General features: G+C 39.3%; 1 protein-coding gene across 1 annotated transcript in view; it reads left to right on the top strand.

Moving 5' to 3' along the window:
- Nucleotides 1–17313: 17313 nt before the first annotated feature.
- Nucleotides 17314–21764, top strand: part of DTWD2 (DTW domain containing 2) — a 160456-nt gene continuing 156005 nt past the window's right edge. Inside the window, exon 1 of the mRNA XM_012505279.2 lies at nucleotides 17314–17620. Within this exon, the coding sequence (XP_012360733.1) occupies nucleotides 17403–17620 (218 nt within the window). The 5' untranslated portion in view covers nucleotides 17314–17402. The remainder of the gene's footprint in view (nucleotides 17621–21764) is intronic.

The following is a 21764-nucleotide window of genomic DNA, read 5'->3' as shown; positions in this document are numbered from 1 at the left end:
ACTCTGAAGTTTCATTTCTTTTCATCACATAGGTCTTGTTAATTTCCTATTAGGATTAGTCCTAAGTATTTCATGTTTCTATTACGGAAGATAACTTTTTGTTTTAGTTTATGTTTTAACTGCCTACAATTATCTTCTTTAAAAATATAAATATTTTTCAGAATGGTTTTAGATTTGCAGAAAAACTGTGAAGATAGTACAGAAAGTTTCTACATATCCAGTATCCAGTTTCTCTATTATAAACCTCTTATGTTAGTCTTGTACATTCATTATAATTTATGAGCCAATATTAATACATTATTGTTAACTAAAATCCATACTTTATTCAGATGTCCTTTGTTTTTACCTAATGTCCTCTTTCTGTTCCAGGATTCCATCCAAGTTACCAAATTATATTTGCTAATCACGTGTTCTGTGGCTTCTCTTGTTTGTGACAGTTTCTTAGACTTCTGTTTTGCTTTGTTCTTAATAACCTTGACAGTTTTGAGGAGAAGTGATAAGGTAATTTATAAAATACCCCACAACTGGGATTTGTCTGGTGTTTTTCTCATAATTAGGCTGGGGTTATTTTCATTTTCATCACATGGTACAAGGGCACACACTACCATCATGACTTACATTGCTCATATTGACCTTGAGTTAGTGTTTGTCAAATTTTTCCACTGAAAAATTACTCTCTTCCCACCCCCTTTCCATGCTGTATTCTTTGGAAGAAAGTTACTATGCACAGACCACTCTTAGACAGTGAGGAATTATGTTCCCTCTCCTTGAGAATGGAGTACCTACATAAATTACTTGGGATTCTTCTGCATAGGAGGTTTGTCTTTCCTCCCACATTTATTTATTCAAGTATTTATTTATACCACTATAAACCCATGGGTTTCCATTTTATGCATTGGGTTATAATCCAATATTTCCTTTTTTTTTTTTTTGAGACAGGGTCTTGCTCGGGCTGGAGTACACTGGTGCAATCATGGCTCCCTGCAGCCTCAACCTCCTGGGCTCAAGCAATCCTCCCACCTCAGCCTCCCAAGTAGCTGGGACTACAGGTGCATGCTATTACACCCAGCTAATTTTGTAAATTTTCTGTAGAGACAAGGTCCCACTATGTTTCCCAGGCTGGTCTTGAATGCGTGGGCTCAAACAATTCTCCTACCTTGGTTTCCCAAAGTGCTGGCATGAGCCACTGTGCCCAGACTCATTATTTTTTAAACTATTTTGTGGCTCAAATTGTTCTAGCATTGGTCACTGGGAGCTCTTTCCATTGGTTTCTCTGTCCCTTTGATGTACCTACATCATTGTGCTTATGAATTATTTAAAATTATGCTTATTTTTATACTTCCTAACTTTCTGGCACTACAAGATGCTCAAGATTTATCTTGTTTATTTCCTGCCCTGTTTTTAGAATTGACCATTTCTCCAAAGAGCCCTGGTTCCTTTAATTAAACAGTATTAAATATAAACGAATATATTTCAGCGTATTAGAAATCAAGATCTGAGCCAGGCATGGTGGCTCATGCCTGTACTCCCAGCACTTTGGTAGGCTGAGGCAGGAGGATCACTTGAATCCAGGAGTTTAAGGCTGCAGTGAGCTATAATCATGCCACTGTACTCCAGCCTGGGTGATAGAGTGAGACCCTGCCTCAAAAATAAAATAAAATAAAATAAAATAAAATAAAATAAAATAAAATAAATAACTGAATAGCTTTCCATGTTTCCATGACAGTTTTAATCACATTTAATCTTTTAATGTTTGAAATTATGCATTTGCATGATTATTTGAGCCTAGAGTATACTGCAGGCAATTCTTTGACGCATTTTTTATGGTATTGGTCTATTCAGGTCTTCTATTTTGTTCCTGCGTCAAGTTTTGAAGCTAAAATTTCCAGAAAATCGTGAGGAGAGCCAGCAGTCTTGAAAAATTGAGTTAATATAAAGTATAGGATATGAAAGTAGCTCAATGCCTTCTCAGTGGTTCTTCTTTGTACTCAATACTGCTAACTTCTAGAACTATTTGTGTCTATTCAGTGCTTTTAAGGAGACAGACAAGTTCCTTGGCACTGGACATCTTTGTTAATGATTCCAATTTATAAATTCTGAAAGTTACTATTGTGTGACCGTGACCAAGTTACTTAATCTCTCTCGCTCTCTCTTTTTTTTTTTGAGATGAAGTCTCGCTCTGTCGCTCAGGCTGGAGTGCAGTGGCAAGATCTCGGCTCACTGCAACCTCTACCTTCCAGGTTCAAGCAATTCTCCTGCCTATACCTCCCGAGTAGCTGGGATTACAGGTGCCTGCTATCATGCCCGGATAATTTTTGTGGTTTTAGTAGAGACTGGGTTTTGCCATGTTGGCCAGGCTGGTCTCAAACTCCTGGCCTCTAGTGATCCTCCCACCTCGGCCTCCCAAAGTGCTGGTATTACAGGTGTGAGCCACTGTGCCTGGTGTTATAATCTCTCTGTGCTTCAGTCTTTTTCTTTGTAGAGGTAAACATAATATTTACCTTATAGGGTTAATCCTAAGATTATGAGATAGTGTTAGGATTACATGTAAAGTGCTTAGTATAGTGCCTGACAAATGGAGAGTTTTCAATAAATGTTCTTCTTGCTAAGACTTACTGAACTATTAATTAAATTATATTTTTCTAGACTAATTAAACAATTATATCTGCTAAGGCCTTTGTAGCTATTTAGACATTCTAGTTTTAATCATTTTGCATCATATTTTTCCAGTTCAATTACTTATTGCCTCAGCTCAACATCTTGTAGAATTTAGGACTACAAAAAGGAAGGAAAAACAAAGGAAAGAAGAGTGGTTGTGGTAATGAATTACTGCTGTGGTGAAAATGTCCCCCAAATTGGATTGTGGTACATTAAAAAACAATAGCAATATATCTAACAAAAACAAAGAGCCATCAATTTAAAAAATGGAAGAGAGAAATGTAAGTTATATTGTTTTTATATGATAAAAACCTCATTACTTTAGGTAACTTGCAATGGTTCTCAACTTTGGTGCTCATCTGGATTACCTAAGGAGTGACAAATTCTGTTTCATTAGGTTTGAGGTAGAACCTAGGACTTATATGAACAGTTATGAATGCTCTAGAGAAGGCTTCGAACACCTCAAAGATGGAGAACAATCTGTGGAGTAGAAAACTCAGTAGATTTGAAGTCAGGAGGCTTGAATTTTTTACCTGGTTGTTTTCCTCTAAGCTTTAACTTTCTCATCTGTAGAAGTAAAATCAAGCTGCAGGACAGATTTCCTAGGAGTACTGATGCCTGCAAGATTCCCCCTGATACCAGGTTCTAATGTAATTGGCCTGCGGGTTCCTCACGTGATTCCAATGTGAGCCAGGCTAGAGGAGTACTGTGCTACACAATCTTTAAATTCCATTCTTGCTTGAGCATTAGATGGTTCTAGTAATAGAGTTAATTTTTATTTCATTCAAATAGTTAAATTAAATTCCCAGTCATCAGAATTGGGTTTTACAATTTTAATTATTTAACTCCCAGTAGAAGTATTTAATTCAAAATATAAAATTGGCTGGGTGTGGTGACTCACGCCTGTAATCCCAGCACTTTGGGAGGCCAAGGCAGGCAGATCACTTGAGTTCAGGAGTTCGAGACCAACTCGGCCAACATGATGAAACCCTGTCTCTACTAAAAATACAAAAATTAGCTGGACATGGTGGTGTGCACCTATAGTCCCAGCTACTCAGGAGGCTGAGGCAGGAGAATGGCTTGAACCTAGGGGAAACTGAGCAACTGCACTCCAGCCTGGGTGACAGAGTGAGACTCTGTCTAAAAGAAATACATACATATATATATATATATATATATATATATATATATATATAAAATATATATATATAAATTTATATTACATGTAATTATAAATTTATATTATATATTTTGTATATTATAAATATATATATCCTGTTACAAAACTGATTGGTCGAACAAACAAATCCAAGCAAATAAAGTGCTTTACAAAATAATCCCTGTATTCACCAAGATGGAGAAAAAAAAAAAGGAAAAAAAATCCTTTGCTGCAGTCGGTGCCTATAATTCCCACTAATCAGGAGGTAGAAAGATTGCTTGAGGCCAGGAGTTCTAGTTCAGCCTATGCAACATTCCTCTAAAAAAAATCCTACAGGCAGAAGACTAAGACTATTTTAAGATTATATATTCTATATGTGGATAAGAAATAATATAGTGGGTCTTCACATGTGAAAAAGAAGAAATAATAAATATCCAATTTAATTAACCTAGAATTTTAAGAAAATATAAAAGCAACACTGCACAGCCAAAAAATATAAAAATTAGAATAGATCCCTGAGGAAAATCAAGCAGAAAAAGACATTTTTATAGGTAGCTAGTGTCAGGAAACTTAAAGAAACAAAAAGACAAGCATTATACCAATGGTATAACAAATAAAGAAATGGTTCAGGACATATTGGTGACAATTTGGGTGAAAGGGTAAAAGGCATGAAGCTGTGAAGGAAGGCCCTGCCCTAAGAAAAACTATCTGAACCTGGAAGTTGAGAGAAAGAAGGACACCTCTCTATCATCAACGAAGTCATTTAAGAATAACTTATATAAAAATAATCATGCTAGTTGTACTTGAGGACCTTGCATTAAATATTAGCATCATTGGACTCACTACTAATTCACATTAAAAAATTAGAAATATGGCTGGGTATGGTGGCTCATGGCTGTAATCCCAGCACTTTGGGAGGCTGAGGCAGGCGGATCACCTGAGGTCAGGAGTTTGAGACCAGCTTGGACAGCACAGTGAAACCCCGTCTCTACTAAAAATACAAAAATTAGCCAGGTGTGGTGGCACACGCCTGTAATCCCAGCTACTTGGGAGGCTGAGGGAGGAGAATGGCTTGAACCTGGGAGGCAGAGGTTGCAGTGAGCTGAGATCATGCCACTGCATTTCCAGCCTGGGCAAGAGAGCAAGGCTCCGTCTCAAAAAAAGAAAAAAAAATAGAAATACATTATTAAGGAAAGGTCAGCAAGTAAACCAAAGAATGGAATTACTACAAACTATCTTCCACTTATATAACTTGGTATTAATCAGACCATTATTAGATGTTGATGTCTAGTTAATGTTCCATATTCTTCTAAAAATAGTATTTACATGGTCATTGTGTAGAATATTTGTAAGAGATAAGAAAAACACACCCAGACCTTTAATCTCAGTATCTTGATAGAAATACTGATTTTTTTGGTATATATATTTCCTTTTTTTCATATGTAGTTTGTATGAATTTGCAAGCAGGAATTCAGGTGAGCAAATTTATGGTGGGCAGAATTTTGACCCCTGTGATCTTTGTCCTCTGGTATAAAGCCTTGTGAATATGTTACTTCACGGCAAAAGGGAATTCGGTTTGCTAACCATTTGATTTTAAAATAGGGGGATTATCCTGGATTATCTGGGTAGAAATGGAAGTGGAAAAGGAAGGCAGAGAGTTGGTTAGAAAGATGTAATGGAAAAAGAGGCAGGAGAGATTCAGAACATGAGAAGGACTCAACGTGCCCCTGCTGGCTTCACGATGGAGGATGGGGGCCATGAGCCAGAGAACATGGGTTACTTCTAGAAGCTGAGACTAGCCTTTAGCTGACAGCAGGAAAATAACCACCACAAGGAACTGAATTCTGCGAACACCTAAATAAGCAAGAAAGCAGATTATCCCTTAGAGCCTCCAAAAGAATCCAGCCTGCCAACATCTAGATTTTAGTCCTGTGGGATCTATATCAGATTTCTGACATACAGAGCTGTAAGATAAATAATGTATGTTGGTAGGAGGGGGTGGATGAGAAAAAGTATCTGTTAAAAAGCCACTAAATTGACTACCCTGCCTATGGAGGAGCCATTCTCTATTCCTTTACTTTCCTAATAAACTTGCTTCCACTTTATGAATTTGCCTCAAACTCTTCTTTGTGTGAGGTCCAAGAACCCTCTCTTGGGGTCTGGATCAGGACCCCTTTCCGGTAACATCTTCCTGACGAATCCCAAAGAGGTGATACTGAGGAGACCCCGGACTCAAAGGAAACAGACTGCAGCACTAATTGGCTGACTTTGGGTAATGGTGGGGTACCTGGGTAAAGGATGGGATTGGGTTAGAGGCCCAATTTAGGGGAGTTAGAGTCTCTCCTAAGACAGAGTGGGTTAAAAGCCCCTCTTAATAAAAGGCAAGGATGCTTGACCAAACTTAGGGTCAAGGCTGAACTTAGGAAGGTTAGAGTCCTTCCTAAGATTTAGGGGGTTAGATACCACCCTCTCAGTAAAGTCCCTTTTGGTTAAAAATAGATTTGGTATTATGGGAAGTTAACCACTATTCTCTTTGGATTAATCTGCCTTGCATTCTTTGCTGAAGGCTATGGGTGACAGGATTAGTCATGTACAGGACTGTGGGGCATGGGGAGCTTTTTCCTCCCCAAAGGGGGAAACTTTACAGCTGATGGGGCTGCAGGAAAAGATCGCTCCTCAACTGACAAGTGGCTGCCTGAACTTTTGATTCAGTGTCACTGCATTGGGTGGGTCTTTCTTTGGCCTCCTTGCGCACCTTGCCTTCCCCACCCTGCTTCAGGCAATGCTTTTCTCCCTTTCCTTTCCCTTTCTTATCTTTTCTGTTACTCAGGACAAACAACTTTCCCAGAGACCACACACTGAAAAATGTCCTTGGGAGCCTGACCTTGTAACCATGTGGCAGTACTTTTGCTTGGTCTCCCCCTTGCAGAGAACAGGAATTTTAGGGTTCATGTCATAGTTAGCTCTAAAAATTGTCTTGAGCAGTTAAAACCCATTGTAAGTATAAAATTGGCTGCTTTAGGCTTCTTCTGGGAAAAGGCATCAGAAACTGCCCAATGCTATAGTTTAGTTGCTAAGGCTTTATCTTTTCTTAATGGTGGCCCAGGTTCAGGGTTCAATTCCTGGCTTGGGGAATGAGTCCTTTCTGGTTTGTCTGTGTGACCTTCACTATTTGTTGATTCTCTTCCCCTCCGCTAACTGTCTTGAATTTTCCTTTCTCTGAGCACAAAAGTATTGGCTGTTTGGCCTGGCTAAAGTCATGTAATAAGAGACTTAAAAAGATTTTTTAGAGGACTATGGTTAAACATCAGCTTATTTAAAAGTGGATATTCAAGCTTTACGGGACTCCTTGGAAAAAACAGAGGAGGCACCACAGACGCTGTTTTGGGAAAGACCTCTATTTTCCTCATGAAACCCCTGGAATTGAAAGCAGATAAATCCTTCTCAAAATCTAAAGCTTTGTTCTATTTTGCATTGCCTTATCTCATGGTTTTGACTTTTAGGGTTAGCAGAAATTACTTCACACTATGAGAGAGCTTTGGTTGTAATAACTAGATAGGAAATTTACTTCTGGGGCTGGCTAATGGCAGTTATGGGGAGATAGCTCTTTGCATGTTTGGATTAGAGAAGCATGCCTTTGGCTACCTAAAAGAAATGAAAATGTCCCTACCCCCTACGGAGAGATAAGACTTTCACGAAAGATGGGCTAATCACAGAATGGGCTGATTTGCTTTGTATTGCTTTGCAATAAAATGCATGGCAAAATCACTGCATTGTCTTATTCCATAGCACTTCTCTTTCTTTGGGATCCATGATCTGGTAAAAAATGAGACCCTTAATTTTCAGGGATGTTTTGCCTTTCAGCTGTGCCTGCCTATTAGGACATAGAAACTTGGCCCTGTTCCTCCAAGGGCTCCACTCTGGAGTCAGTAATTAAAAAAACTTGGCAAATGAAAAATCTTAAAATTACTGGATCTTGTTCTGTCTATATTTATATGTGATGTGTGTGTGATTTTTATTTATTTAGTTTTTCTCCCTGAGATGGAGTCTTGCTGTCACCCAGGCTGGAGTGCAGTGGCATGATCTTGGCTTACTGCAACCTCCACCTCCCGGGTTCAAGCAATTCTCCTGCCTCAGCCTCCTGAGTAGCTGGGATTACAAGCACCCGCCATCATACCTGGCTAATTTTTGTATTTTTAGTAGAGACGGGGTTTCACCATGTTGGCCAGGCTGGTCTCAAACTCCTGACCTCATGATCCACCTGCCTTGGCCTCCCAAAGTGCTGAGATTACAGGTGTGAGCCACCGCGCCGGGCCGTGTGTGTGATGTTTACATATGAAAGAGCTTTATTTGTTTTAAAAATAATAAATGCTTAACTCAAATATTTTGTCAGAAAAGTAAAAACTTTAATGCCTTTTAGTTCACATGACTTTAGTAATCTTGGAAATAAAAACAGCTTTACATGCAAGATGTGTAAGGAAAGTGAAAAGTGTTTTTTGTAAAAGATTATAAGATGTCATGAGAATGTAGATTTTTTTGTGTGCCTAAAGGGTTAAATGATTGTTTTAAGTTAAGTAGAATAAAGCTGAAGGTTTGAGTAAATTGTGGAAGATTTGTGAAAAATTAATCTTGTAAAAGAAATTCTATGTGTGAACATATTGGCTTAAGTTAAAAGGTTATTCATTGGAATACCCTTTGGAATATTGGAATAAAAGCACAACAGGTTTTTCTTACAGCACTAATCTGTTCTTTAACAAAAATTTGTAAAGATTTGTAAAAGGTTTATGAGAATCTTACCTTATGGTCAGACATAAAAATTGGATAGATTTGTCTATAAAGTTTTATTAAAAATTGGGGTTGACATTAATAGTACACTAACGCAAAGGGTAAAATTTGGCTTTCTCTCTTGAACAAGATTTTCATGTACTATCAAAAAAAAAGAAAGATTTTTGTTTGCCTTTTAAATAAACTATAGGAAAAAGAAAGGAAAGAAAAAAAAAGACACAGATTGTTTAGAAAGCTAAGTCTTCCCTCTTAATGAATAAAGGTTTTTGCCTTTAAAAATATTTTTAAGTCATCATTTTGCCTGAATGAATAACTTATGGTGGCCTGGGATTCTATTTTGTGATATCGTGTTTTAAACCTTTGATGTCTGACAAACTTTCCAAAATCATACTCTAAATTACGTCTTTTTCTGACCTAATTAATCTTTTAGATATTAGGTTCCCTAAAGTTCAAAAGAGACATATTTGGCTTATTTGGTATAAAAATCATGTAGAGCCGGGCATGGTGGCTTACACTGGTAATTCCAACACTTTGGGAGGCTGAGGCAGATGGATCACCTGGGGTCAGCAGCTTGAGACCAGCCTGGCCAACATGGTGAAACCTTGTGTCTACTAAAAACACAAAAATTAGCTGGGTGTGGTGGTGTGTGCCTGTAATACCAGCTACTTGGGAGGCTGAGGCAGGAGAATCGCTTGAACCCAGGAGGCAGAGGTTGCAGTGAGCTGAGATTGCACCACTGCACTCCAGCCTGGGTGACAGAGTGAGACTCTGACTCAAAAGTAGAAATAAAAATAAAAATCATACAGGAAGTGTTGTCAAATATAAAATGGTGTTTGGCTTTCTTTGGGCTGTATTTGTATAAATGTAATCGGTATGTATTCCAAAATCATGTAAACTCTTATAATTCTAATATGAGTTACTGTACGTTATTAATAGTTATAATTGTTATGTAAAATTATTGTATGCCACAGAAGTAACCAAATTTTCTTGTCAATTGTGGCTCTTAATACTGGCTGTCCTAAGACTGTCATCCACAGACAATTGTCTTATTTTGATCCTCTTCAAAAGGTGGTTTATAATCAGTTATAGGACTTTGACAGGTGCTCTTAAGTGCACATTTCTAATAACTTTGGAGATTGTAACATTAGAGTAGATGAAAAAAGTTTCAGGACTCTCATGGAGAGCTGAAATGTTCATGAATATCAAGCAGAACAGGAGTTAATTGCATAGACTGAACTAATAGAAGACTGAATAATCTTTTTGACTTTTTTGTTTAAAACATTGCTGATCCTTTGTTTTGTTTTTCAGAGCCAAGAAAACTTTCAGGCTACTTACAGCTTTTAACGATTGAGTAAAGTCTATTCCTGTGAACAAAATTTGGAGCATATTTATTTCTCTCTACCTGATTTCTCCAGAATTGGAAATTATTTGTGAGCATTCTTAACTTATGGCAATATAGTTATTTGCATAAGTGCAATAAGAATCTGTTTTCTTTTGTAACAGGACACAACTGGAGACACCGGTTATTTTACCAAGGTTTTGACTGGAATAGCACACTTTCTTTTAAGGAATCAAATTTGACTTACAAATCAATAAAAACCCCTTGGGAAACTAGCCCCACCTCATACCTTGTCTACATAGTCCCTGTATAGAATTCCAGACCTGTGCTAAGTAAAGAATGTCAGTTTTTGACAGGCCCAGAAGCCCCATATTATCTTGGGACCGCAAGAGAAGAGGAACTTACCCAACTCATAGGTATTTGACAGTAAAACCTCATAGCTGTGCTGGGCTTTTAAAAAAGTCTTATCTAAGATTCCTTTCATGGAACAAAAGTTCCTTCAAAGCTAATTAAAATAAGCCTACGTGGCAAATAATTATTCCTGCTGCACTTTATACAAACGATCAGGCTAAGTATAATAAGGCAAATTGGTTTTATCATGATTTGTATTTAGTAAAAATGGGAGATTGAAGACAGAAAAATTATGTTTCAAGAACTATGGTACAATTGTTATTAGATTCTAACTTCATCAGTTGTCTTTGAGGATTTTCTTCCTGCAATTTAGACTGACTGCTCATCCCTGTAAACCAATCAGTGATCTCTGGCTGCTGCTCAAACGAAACAAGGGGGATGGATAATGTAAAAATATAGATCAATATTGTAATTCTGGGAATATATTGGAATCAGGTAGTGACACCATATCAGCTTGGTTTCAAATTGCCCAGTTAATGGAAAGTTTTCTTATCTAGTTTACTTGGGATAATTTTGTTTTACTGTTGTGGAATATGTTGCTGCTGTACTCTCCATGTAAGAATTCAGGGTAAGTTTACTCAATGTTATCTTAAATTGGACACCTATTAATCTTCCAGATATCACCTTTTGTCAGAGTTATGGATGGCCCTCACCATACTGATGCTTTCTGACTGAGCTCCTCTCTACCCCAAATACAAGAGATCCTAGTAGTTAGGCAGGAATATCATCACCCCTACTCAGCCTGAAGAAGCTACAGAAGGTGGATCTTTGTCCCTCTAAAACCCTTAGCATTAAGGGTTCTCGTATAAAAGGGAGGTGGGAAATATGTCAGAGGCGTTTGAACCAGAGCAATTCCATCTTGAATAGGGGCTGGGTAAAATAAAGCTGAGACTTACTGAGCTGAATTCCCAGGAGGTTAGGCATTCTAAGTCACAGGATGAGACAGGAGGTCAGCACAAGGTACAGGTCATAAAGATGTGATAAGGAAGCTGGCCAATCGCATCAAAACCAATATGGCCAAGAAAGTGACCTCTGGTTGTCCTCAGCACTCATTATATGCTAACTATAATGCATTAGTATGCTAAAAGACACTCCCATCAGCACCATGACAGTTTGCAAATGCCAAGGCAATGTCAGGAAGTAATCCTGTGTGGTCTGAAAACGGGAGGAGCCCTCAGTTCTGGAAATTGCCCACCCCTTTCCTGGAAAACTCATAAATAATCCACCCCTTGTTTAACATATAATCAAGAAATAACTGTAAGTATTATTGGTGCACTAAACCAGGAAGAAGCTGAATCCCTGAATAGACAAATAACAGGCTCTGAAACTGAGGCAATAATTAATAGCCTACCAACGAAAAAAAGTCCAGGAACAGATGGATTTGCAGCCGAATTCTACCAGAGGTACAAGGAGGAGCTGTTACCATTCCTTTTGAAACTATTCCAATTGATAGAAAAAGAAGGAATCCTCCCTAACTCATTTTATGAGGCCAGCATCATCCTGAAACCAAAGCCTGACAGAGACACAACAAAAAAAGAGAATTTGAGACCAATATCCCTGATGAACATTGATGCAAAAATCCTCAATAAAATACTGGCAAACCGAATCCAGCAGCACATCAAAAAGCTTATCCACCATGATCAAGTGGGCTTCATCCCTGGGATACAAGGCTGGTTCAACATACACAAATCAATAAACGTAATCCATCATCTAAACAGAACCATAGACAAAAACCACATGATTATCTCAACAGATGCAGAAAAGGCCCTTCATGCTAAAAACTCTCAATAAACTAGGTATTGATGGGACGTATCTCAAAATAATAAGAGCTATTTATGACAAACCCACAGCCAATATCATACCGAATGGGTAAAAACTAGAAGCATTCCCTTTGAAAACTGGCACAAGACAGGGATGCCCTCTCTCACCACTCCTATTCAACATAGTGTTGGAAGTTCTGGCCAGGGCAATTAGGCAGGAGAAAGAAATAAAGGGTATTCAATTAGGAAAAGAGGAAGTCAAGTTGTCCCTGTTTGCAGATGACATGACTGTATATTTAGAAAACCCCATTGTCTCAGCCCAAAATCTCCTTAAGCTGATAAGCAACTTCAGCAAAGTCTCAGGATACAAAATCAATGTGCAAAAATCACAAGCATTCCTATACACCAATAACAGACAAACAGAGAGCCAAATCTGAGTGAACTCCCATTCACAATGGCTTCAAAGAGAATAAAATACCTAGGAATCTAACTTACAAGGGATGTGAAGGACCTCTTCAAGGAGAACTACAAACCACTGCTCAATGAAATAAAAGAGGATACAAACAAATGGAAGAACATTCCATGTTCATGGATAGGAAGAATCAATATCGTGAAAATGGCCATACTGCCCAAGGTAATTTATAGATTCAATGCCATCCCCATCAAGCTACCAATGACTTTCTTCACAGAATTGGAAAAAACTAAAGTTCATATGGAACCAAAAAAGAGCTCGCATTGCCAAGACAATCCTAAGCAAAAAGAACAAAGCTGGAGACATCACGCTACCTGACTTCAAACTATATTACAAGGCTACAGTAACCAAAACAGCATGGTACTGGTACCAAAACAGAGAAATAGACCAATGGAACAGAACACAGTCCTCAGAAATAATACCACACATCTACAACCATCTGATCTTTGACAAACCTGACAAAAACAAGAAATGGGGAAAGGATTCCCTATTTAATAAATGGTGCTGGGAAAACTGGCTAGCCATATGTAGAAAGCTGAAACTGGATCCCTTCCTTACACCTTATACAAAAATTAATTCAAGATAGATTAAAGACTTAAATGTTAGACCTAAAGCCATAAAAACCCTAGAAGAAAACGTAGGCAATACCATTCAGGACATAGGCATGGGCAAGGACTTCATGTCTAAAACACCAAAAGCAATGGCAACAAAAGCCAAAATTGACAAATGGGATCTAATTGAACTAAAGAGCTTCTGCACAGCAAAAGGAACTACCATCAGAGTGAACAGGCAACCTACAGAATGGGAGAAAATTTTTGCAATCTACCCATCTGATAAAGGGCTAATATCCAGAATCTACAAAGAACTTAAACAAATTTACAAGAAAAAATCAAACGACCCCATCAAAAAGTGGGCAAAGGATATGAACAGACACTTCTCAAAAGAAGACATTTATGCAGCCAACAGACACATGAAAAAATGCTCATCATTACTGGTCATCAGAGAAATATAAATCAAAACCACAGTGAGATACCATCTCACACCAGTTAGAATGGCAATCATTAAAAAGTCAGGAAACAACAGGTGCTGGAGAGGATGTGGAGACATAGGAACACTTTTACATTGTTGGTGGGACTGTAAACTAGTTCAACCACTGTGGAAGACAGTGTGGCTATTCCTCAAGGATCTAGAACTAGAAATACCATTTGACCCAGCCATCCCATTACTGGGTATATACCCAAAGGATTATAAATCATGCTGCTATAACGACACATGCACATGTATGTTTATTGTGGCACTATTCACAATAGCAAAGACTTGGAACCAACCCAAATGCCCATCAATGATAGACTGGATTAAGAAAATGTGGCACATATACACCATAGAATACTATGCAGCCATAAAAAATGATGAGTTCATGTCCTTTGTAGGGACATGGATGAAGCTGGAAACCATCATTCTCAGCAAACTATCGCAAGGACAGAAAACCAAACACCGCATTTTCTCACTCATAGGTGGGAATTGAACAAGAGAACACTTGGACACAGGAATGGGAACATCACACACTAGGGCCTGTTGTGGGGTGTGGGGAGAGGGGAGGGATAGCATTAGGAGACAGACCTAATGTAAATGATGAGTTAATGGGTGAAGCACAGCAACATGGCACATGTATACATATGTAACAAACCTGTACGTTGTGCACATGTACCCTAGAACTTAAAGTAGAATAATAATAATAATAAAAAAAAATCCTTGATGGAGCAGCCTAAGCTGCTGCTCTGCCTATGGAGTAGCCATTTGTTATTCCTTTACTTTCCTCATAAACTTGGTTTTCACTTAAAAGAAAAATAAGTGGCCAGGCGTGGTGGCTCACTCCTGTAATCCCAGCACTTTGGGAGGCTGAGGCGGGCAGATCACCTGAGGTCTGGAGTTCAAGACCAGCATGATCAACACAGTAAAACCCTGTCTCTACTAAAAATACAAAATTAGCCCGGCGTGGTTGCACGCAGCCTGTAGTCCCAGCTACTCGGGAGGCTGAGGCAGAAGAATTGCTTGAATCCAGGAGGCGGAGGTCACAGTGAGCCCAGATCACACCACTACTCTCCAGCCTGGGCGGCAGAGCAAGACTCCATCTCAAAAAAAACAAAACAAAGGAAAATGCCACTAAATTTGTGGTTATTAGTTCCACAGTGACAGAAAATGGATATAGCAAAAAATACCATGTTTTTATTTCATTTAAATAAAATCTTATACAATGCTGAATCCTCATACTGCAGGCCTGGCAGGATGTTCAATCCCTTACATTACTGAGGCCCTTTCATCTACCAGTAACAGGATCTCCTTTCCCCACAACACCAGGAGTGGACCTAAGATTGTCCTCAGTCTTTACAACCCAAACTCCTCTGAGGCAAAGGAGCATAAAAGTCTGGTTTTCTATCTGAAGTTGGGAGATAAACAAAACATACATTAACACCTCAATACATGATCTTGACACTAGTAAGTTGGCTGTATCCCATAAAGGATATTTTACTTCCCTTTCTGGTGTCTTGGCACTTGCCAGAAGCTGAGTCACTGAAGGTCTGATACCTGGGTCTGCCCCAAGGTGGTAACCTCACCTGCATGTTTCCTCGGGCTTCTGAAGGTCATTGTTCACAAACCTGGATATTGGGTGAATTTCTTGCTTCCTATAGAGGAAAATCGCTCTCCTGTCTCAACTCTGCGTCCTGCCTGGATGGAAGCTTCCTTTGATTTTGGTCAACCTCTGAGACAATGGACTTGTAGGGGATTTTCTTCATAAGGAGCGGAGATGGAGCAGGAGAGCACTTAGGTCTTTGGCAATATTCTATGCAAGAGAAGATGGGGGCGTGAACCAAGGCAGAAGTAGTAGGTGAGATAAATGTTTGGATTTTGAATACTTTGGAGGGTAAAGCCAACAATCTGATATGGGGTGTTAAAAAGGAAGCCCCAAATAAGTAGGCTCACGTCAACCTAAAAGGAAGGAGCAGAGGGTTTATTTGGGCCAACGTTGAGGACTGTAGCCTAGGATGTACTTCCAGGTTGCTGTGGAGAGTGCTCTGGAGAAGAAAACGGGCTGGAGTTTTTAAAGAAAAGAGAACGAATCAGCAGAAGGGGGCATTACAAAAGCTATGTCTCAGGAAGTGTCATTTACTTACAGAAATAACATTGGCTAGTGATTGGCTATACATATTGCTGAACTATAGGGTATACGGCATTTTACAGCTACTTGGTGTCAGTCTAGGGCCTGCATAGCAAGTGGCTTCGAGAGGTAATTATTTAGCTCAAGGGAGAGTGAGACATGACTGCTCGCATTCCTTAGATAAAAAGTTTTGTTTTTTCCTTATCATCTGTCTTCTCACACCACACAACTGGGAGTCTCAAGTGACCTTACAGGACTTGAGCACATTTCACCTCTTGAAATTAAAGATGAGCAGCTTCCTTTCGTTTAAAGATAAGTCACATGAGAATTTAATTTTGGCAGTTAAAGAATTGGTTCCCCAACCTAAATCTGCAGCCAAGATGAATTTTCTGATTCATCTCCTTTCCTACAGTTTCTGGGTTTTGTTTATCCTCCAATTCCAAATGGCATAGTTGCTAGTTCTTTCTCCCACTGTACGTCCATCACCAGGTGGGTGTTTCAGCCTTTTTCTATCCCTCACACAGGACGCTCCAAAGGAAAAGAGAGGTGCTGTTTCCGGGGGGAAAGAATGTAGGATAGTTGAAAACAACAGCACGGTATTTTATTCACAGACTTGATTTTAAGATGACTGAAAAATCTAATGTGAAATAAACACTTTAAGAAATACAGTATTTGCTCTGTTACTCTGTTTTGTCTACTTTGCCTCACATTTAATCTATTACAACCATAGAGTTACGACAATTGTGATTCCTAAACTTAATTCACATGATTGATGAAAACCAAGCTTAATTGTTTAAATGTTGGGTATTGTTGGAAGTAACACAAAGCATTAATAAATAAAAGGAATTCGACACCCATTTTGGGTAAACAGCATTTCTGCCTTCATTCTAACATACATTTCATTTTGGCTTTTAAAAAACAACTGCTGTGCTATATAACGCCGTATCCAGTAGTTGTAAATACCTGGGCAACGTTACCTTTCTAGGGCTTGTTTCCTCATAGATAAAACCTATTGGTACCCGGGGCCAGCTCTCCTATTGCTTCCTGATCCGGGACGATCTAAACATCTAATTTAACAAATATCTGATGTCCAGCGTAAAATAGCGTGCTTGATGTCTTATTAGCACAAGACATAGAAGAGCACGAAATTCACACCATGAAATGGACCAGCTGTGAGTAGTTTCCAGTGGATATAACCTCTCCTTTGTTGGCCTTTAAATAATAAGTGCATCAGCTGCTGCACCTGCGATGCATGCACGCGTGGAAATCCTGCAAATTCTTAAACTGCCATCCCAAGGCAGAAAATGCAGAATTCCATTTTATTTTAGCTTTTAAAGGGGTTAAATTCGGGCTTGGTACTGGGGTACTCTCGGGGAGGTTTCCCTTACCTCTCCCAATGACGCTACTTAACCTCACCAGCACTCCCACACTGCCCTCACTTGCCTACCCGGTTCTAGGTGAACGGTCCCACTGGGCACAGACCAATGAGCTCGTTCCTTCCCAGCGGCAGGGTGGGACCTCCACCCTGGGCTTCGGAGACCCGCCCCCCGTACGTGGCGTGCGTGCATGGCGCTACGCGGCGCGGGCCGGTTTCTACAGCGCGTGGCGCCCCCGCGCGGCAGCCGGACTTCAATGCCCACGGCCTGGCCGGAGTGTCTGCCATGGAGTCGCAGAAAGAGGCGCGAACACTCCAGAAGCCCGTCGCGCGGCCTCCTGGGGCCTCAAGGTCTCAGACGCCGAACGACAAGGAGCGGCGGGAGGGCGGCGCAGTGCCGGCGGCGGCTGCCTTGGGCGCAGAGGCGGACGACGACAGTGCGGACGGGCTGTGGGAGCTGCCGGTGGAGCCGGCCGAGCGGAGGCCCGAGTGCACCCGCTGCAGGTGACCGCGGGGCTGGGGGCGGGGACTGCAGCCGGCAGTGGCCGTCGGAGGAGGCTGCGACGCCCCCTGCCGGGGAGTCGGCGGCTCGGGCAGCTCTGCTCTTAGGGCGGCGGAGTTGGCGGGTGCACGCTGGAAATCTCGGAAATGCCGGGCACAGCTACCTAGTTAGAAGCCCCTTTTCCAGGTTCATGATTATTTAACCTTACTTCCTGCAATATGCTGAGCGTATCATGGGATGAACAGACATCAGTTCTGTTTCCAAGAAACTTAAGCGTCCGATAGGGGAAGTAAGGGGTGATGACAGTAATACTTGTAAAATAGTTACACAGTCATACTTAAGTGGCGTAGTCATATCACAGTTAAAAAGCATAAAGTGGATTGGAGGAGAGAGACAGTCTCCTTTGCCTGTCCTACCAGAACTCTAAATATAGGGCCTTTTCAGGTCTTCATTCTAAGTTCTCTTCAAACCCTACACACGTCCCACCGGTAATTTATAAAATCAGTTTTCATGGTAAATTATCATCTATATCCCAGTGTGTCTAGCTCCGACCTTTCTTCTGAGCACCAGACCTGTGCATTAATTTATGAGGTGTTTATTGAGTGCTTTGGTAGTCACTGACAATGCAGTGGAGTCCATGTTTTTGTAGAGTGTTCTTTTACTGGATACGGATAATAAACCAGCAAACAAGCAATCAAATAAGTAATTACAAACTGGGAAAAAAGCAGTGAAGGAAAGGAATGGGTTGCTACTGTAGAAAATAGCTCGATGGTGTCCTGAACTATCTCTGAGATTTGAAAGATGAGAAGAATTCAGCCAGGGGAAAAGCGTTCCGAGAAGGGGAACAGAAGGACTGAATACGGTTGAAGGTCTTTATTGCTTGAGTACTTGGAGTATCTTACTTTGGACATTTTGACCTTTTCCTAGGGCTGGATTGTAAGACTTCAGAGGAAAGGATCTTGAATGTAGAATGTTTTTATATTTTCTAAATGTACTATGTATAGTTGACACTCAGTAAACCTCTGAGGAGGATGGAAAATTTGTGATTAGAAGGGACTGTGAATTTGAACATAGGGGTTTGTGAATACAGTTAATTTAAAGAAGTCGTCTGAGGGGGTTGGGGAAACATTTAAAAATGTTTGGAGGGGTCTCAATAGGATACTGGAGGAAAAATGTTTCAAATATAAATCAAAGGCTAAATTCCTGTGCTAGCTTTATTATGTAGTTTTTAGTCTGTTCAGAATTGTTAATTATAAATATATAGTTAAATATCTGTTTAGCAGAGATTTATGATGCTTTTTTTAAAAAAAGACTTGCTGAATTTTATCTTTTTTTCAGTTGCATTTAGTTAATACCTTAGGATTACAATTTTCCCCAACATTTCTGCACTTTGCTTATTTCTGGTGAAATTTGCTACCTGTGAAAAGCTCTCCTCCCTCTTGCTATGCATTTTATTTGCTTTAATTAGGTAGAATATAATTCTACACTTTGCTTATTTCTGGTGAAATTTGCTACCTGTGAAAACTCTCCTCCCTCTTGCTACGCATTTTATTTGCTTTAATTAGGTAGAATAGAATTCTAGAATTATGGAGAATATTTAGGTGTTGTCAATAAAATATAAATGAATTGATGGCTTTTTATATTTTATTTCATTACGCTATTAGAGTTCTGCTAGTACCCTGGGTGAACTTCTGTACATTTATGCTTAAAATAGTTTTAAAAATGCATTCTTAGATTTGATTGATCATTGAGTCACAGTTATTTGGCTATTTACTTAAACTGTATTCATTTCTCTGAACACGTTACTACAAATGTCACAGTCTAGGGGAGTTCCAGAAATTAGGTTTGTTCAGGAAGTGCAAACTCAGTTTAACTTTTCAGCAGAATCTTGCTCATTAGAAATGTAACATATCTTAAATATGAATGGAATATTCTTTAAAAGATCCCAAACTTGCAATTTGTTACTGCAAGATATAGATTCTATAAATGTATTCTGTCCTTTATGTATGTCTTGTTTACAAAACCTGCCTGTATTCCATTTACCTCTTAGAATACCTTTCCTATCCCCCATTCCCAAACGTATATAATTATTTTTTTTAAGATAAAGACAAAACCTTGGCTGATCTCCCCAGAGTATGTATCATTAGCATTATTTGAGATAACATAAGAAGGCTGAGGGTCATGGGACATGGTAGGTGCACAAAAGATTTGTTGAGGCCGGGCGCGGTGGCTCACGCTTGTAATCCCAGCACTTTGGGAGGCCGAGGCGGGCGGATCATGAGGTCAGGAGATCGAGACCACGGTGAAACTCTGTCTCTACTAAAAATACAAAAAAATTAGCTGGGCGTGGTGGCGGGCGCCTGCAGTCCCAGCTACTCGGAGAGGCTGAGGCAGGAGAATGGCGTGAACCCGGGAGGCGGAGCTTGCAGTGAGCCGAGATGGCGCCACTGCACTCCAGCCTGGGTGACAGAGCGAGACTCCGTCTCAAAAAAAAAAAAAAAAAAAAAAAAAAAGAGATTTGTTGAACTAGTTGGTAAAATTCAGTTGTTCAACAAATGTTTTTGGAGACCCTACTTCCAGACAGTGTGATAGGCTATGAAATACAAAGATGAAAAAGAGATGACTTCAGTTCTCCTGAAGATCAGGATCTAGTGGAAAGTGGCATATCTGTTTAAATGGGGAGCCCTCAGATTAAAAATCCGATGGTGTAGAGCAGTTTTTTCAAATTATAGGTAATGAACCGCAGTGAAACATTTGTTATATGCACACTCATATGTAGTAGAGAATGTATTCAAAAAGAGTTTGGCGAACATCAAATTTTTGAAGCTCTGAAGAAAACAGCAAAAAGTGTTTTCTGAATTTTTCAAAGTAAGAGTATTTGTAAAATAACTGTTCAGGTTAAAATCATTTTGCTAATTTAAACAATCTTATTTAAATTATATGACATCAGAGTGGAAAGATTTAAACACTTTTTATATGTGTTTGATATCCTTTGGCAGTCTTCGAAATTAGGCCATCATGGAGTAAGAGTCAGAAGGCAAAAGGATGCATGTTCACCAAGTAGTGCTTCTGAGATTTTACTAGAGTCTTTAATTTTGTTAGGAAATAAAATGTACATGTGTATATGTGTGTATATATATATATATATATATATATATATATATATATAATGCACATAAGCATGTGGTCTTTTTCTTGTTGAATTCTATACCATCAGCTTGTTTCTTAGATGGGTATATGTAAGATGTTATAGGAACATATAAAAAGGTTCTCCTAACCCTAAGTTTGTATGGTGGAGATGAGGAAAAGATCTGGGAAATCTTGGAAGTGACATGTAAGCTGAGACTGAAGGACATAACAAAATATTTAATCTGGATTCTAATATTTAGGATTAATTAGGGAAGAGACTGGCTGAAGGGAGGGCTTGAGGGAGGAAAAAGTGAGCTCTGGTTGAGGAAACAGTATGTACGAGAGTTTAGTGTATAGAATATATAGTGTATTTGGGGAGTTTGGGAGAAGGGAGGGAGTGGTGAGAGATGAGGCTGCAAAGATTAGTGGTGGTTGCCCCAGGAAGGGCAAAATAAACTATGTCAGGGAGTTTGGGCCTAATGCTCTATAACCCAACAAGCCAGCCACTGTAATATTTTTATATTTGAAAGGTGGTGACAAGTTTGACTTTTGTACCTGACTTTTGATGTATAATTTATACTTTTTTATTTTATAAAAAAAGCAACTGGATGGTGATAAAAGGGTACAAGCTTGACTGGGAAGAATTAGGGCCTCATTACAGAAATATTTGAGGCATCTTGATTGTACTTTTATATCTTCTGTAGATACTGCTATGCATTTGAGGATGAGTCATAAACCACTTGCAAATCATTGGTCATAGGAATAATAGAATAATGGCTAAAAACAGCGTGTTTTAAAACCTGTTTAAGGGAAGAAACAGCAGGGAGAGCATGCACACAAACTGAATCAGATAGACCCTGAGATGGAAGTTTTTGTCTCTCCAGTGTTTTCTTTTCAAAAGTAACAAGCTGTAAGAATTATAATAAACCATATCTATATATTTAACACCCATTTACTAAACACCGGCCATCTGTCAGGCACATACCAGGCCTAGATATTTTTTTTTTTTTTGCTTAA

The sequence above is a fragment of the Nomascus leucogenys genome, chromosome 2 (assembly GCF_006542625.1).
Source record: "Nomascus leucogenys isolate Asia chromosome 2, Asia_NLE_v1, whole genome shotgun sequence".
Lineage (NCBI taxonomy): Eukaryota > Metazoa > Chordata > Mammalia > Primates > Hylobatidae > Nomascus > Nomascus leucogenys.
The sequence above is the reverse complement of the archived record's forward strand: the minus strand, read 5'-3'. Positions and strand labels throughout refer to the sequence as shown.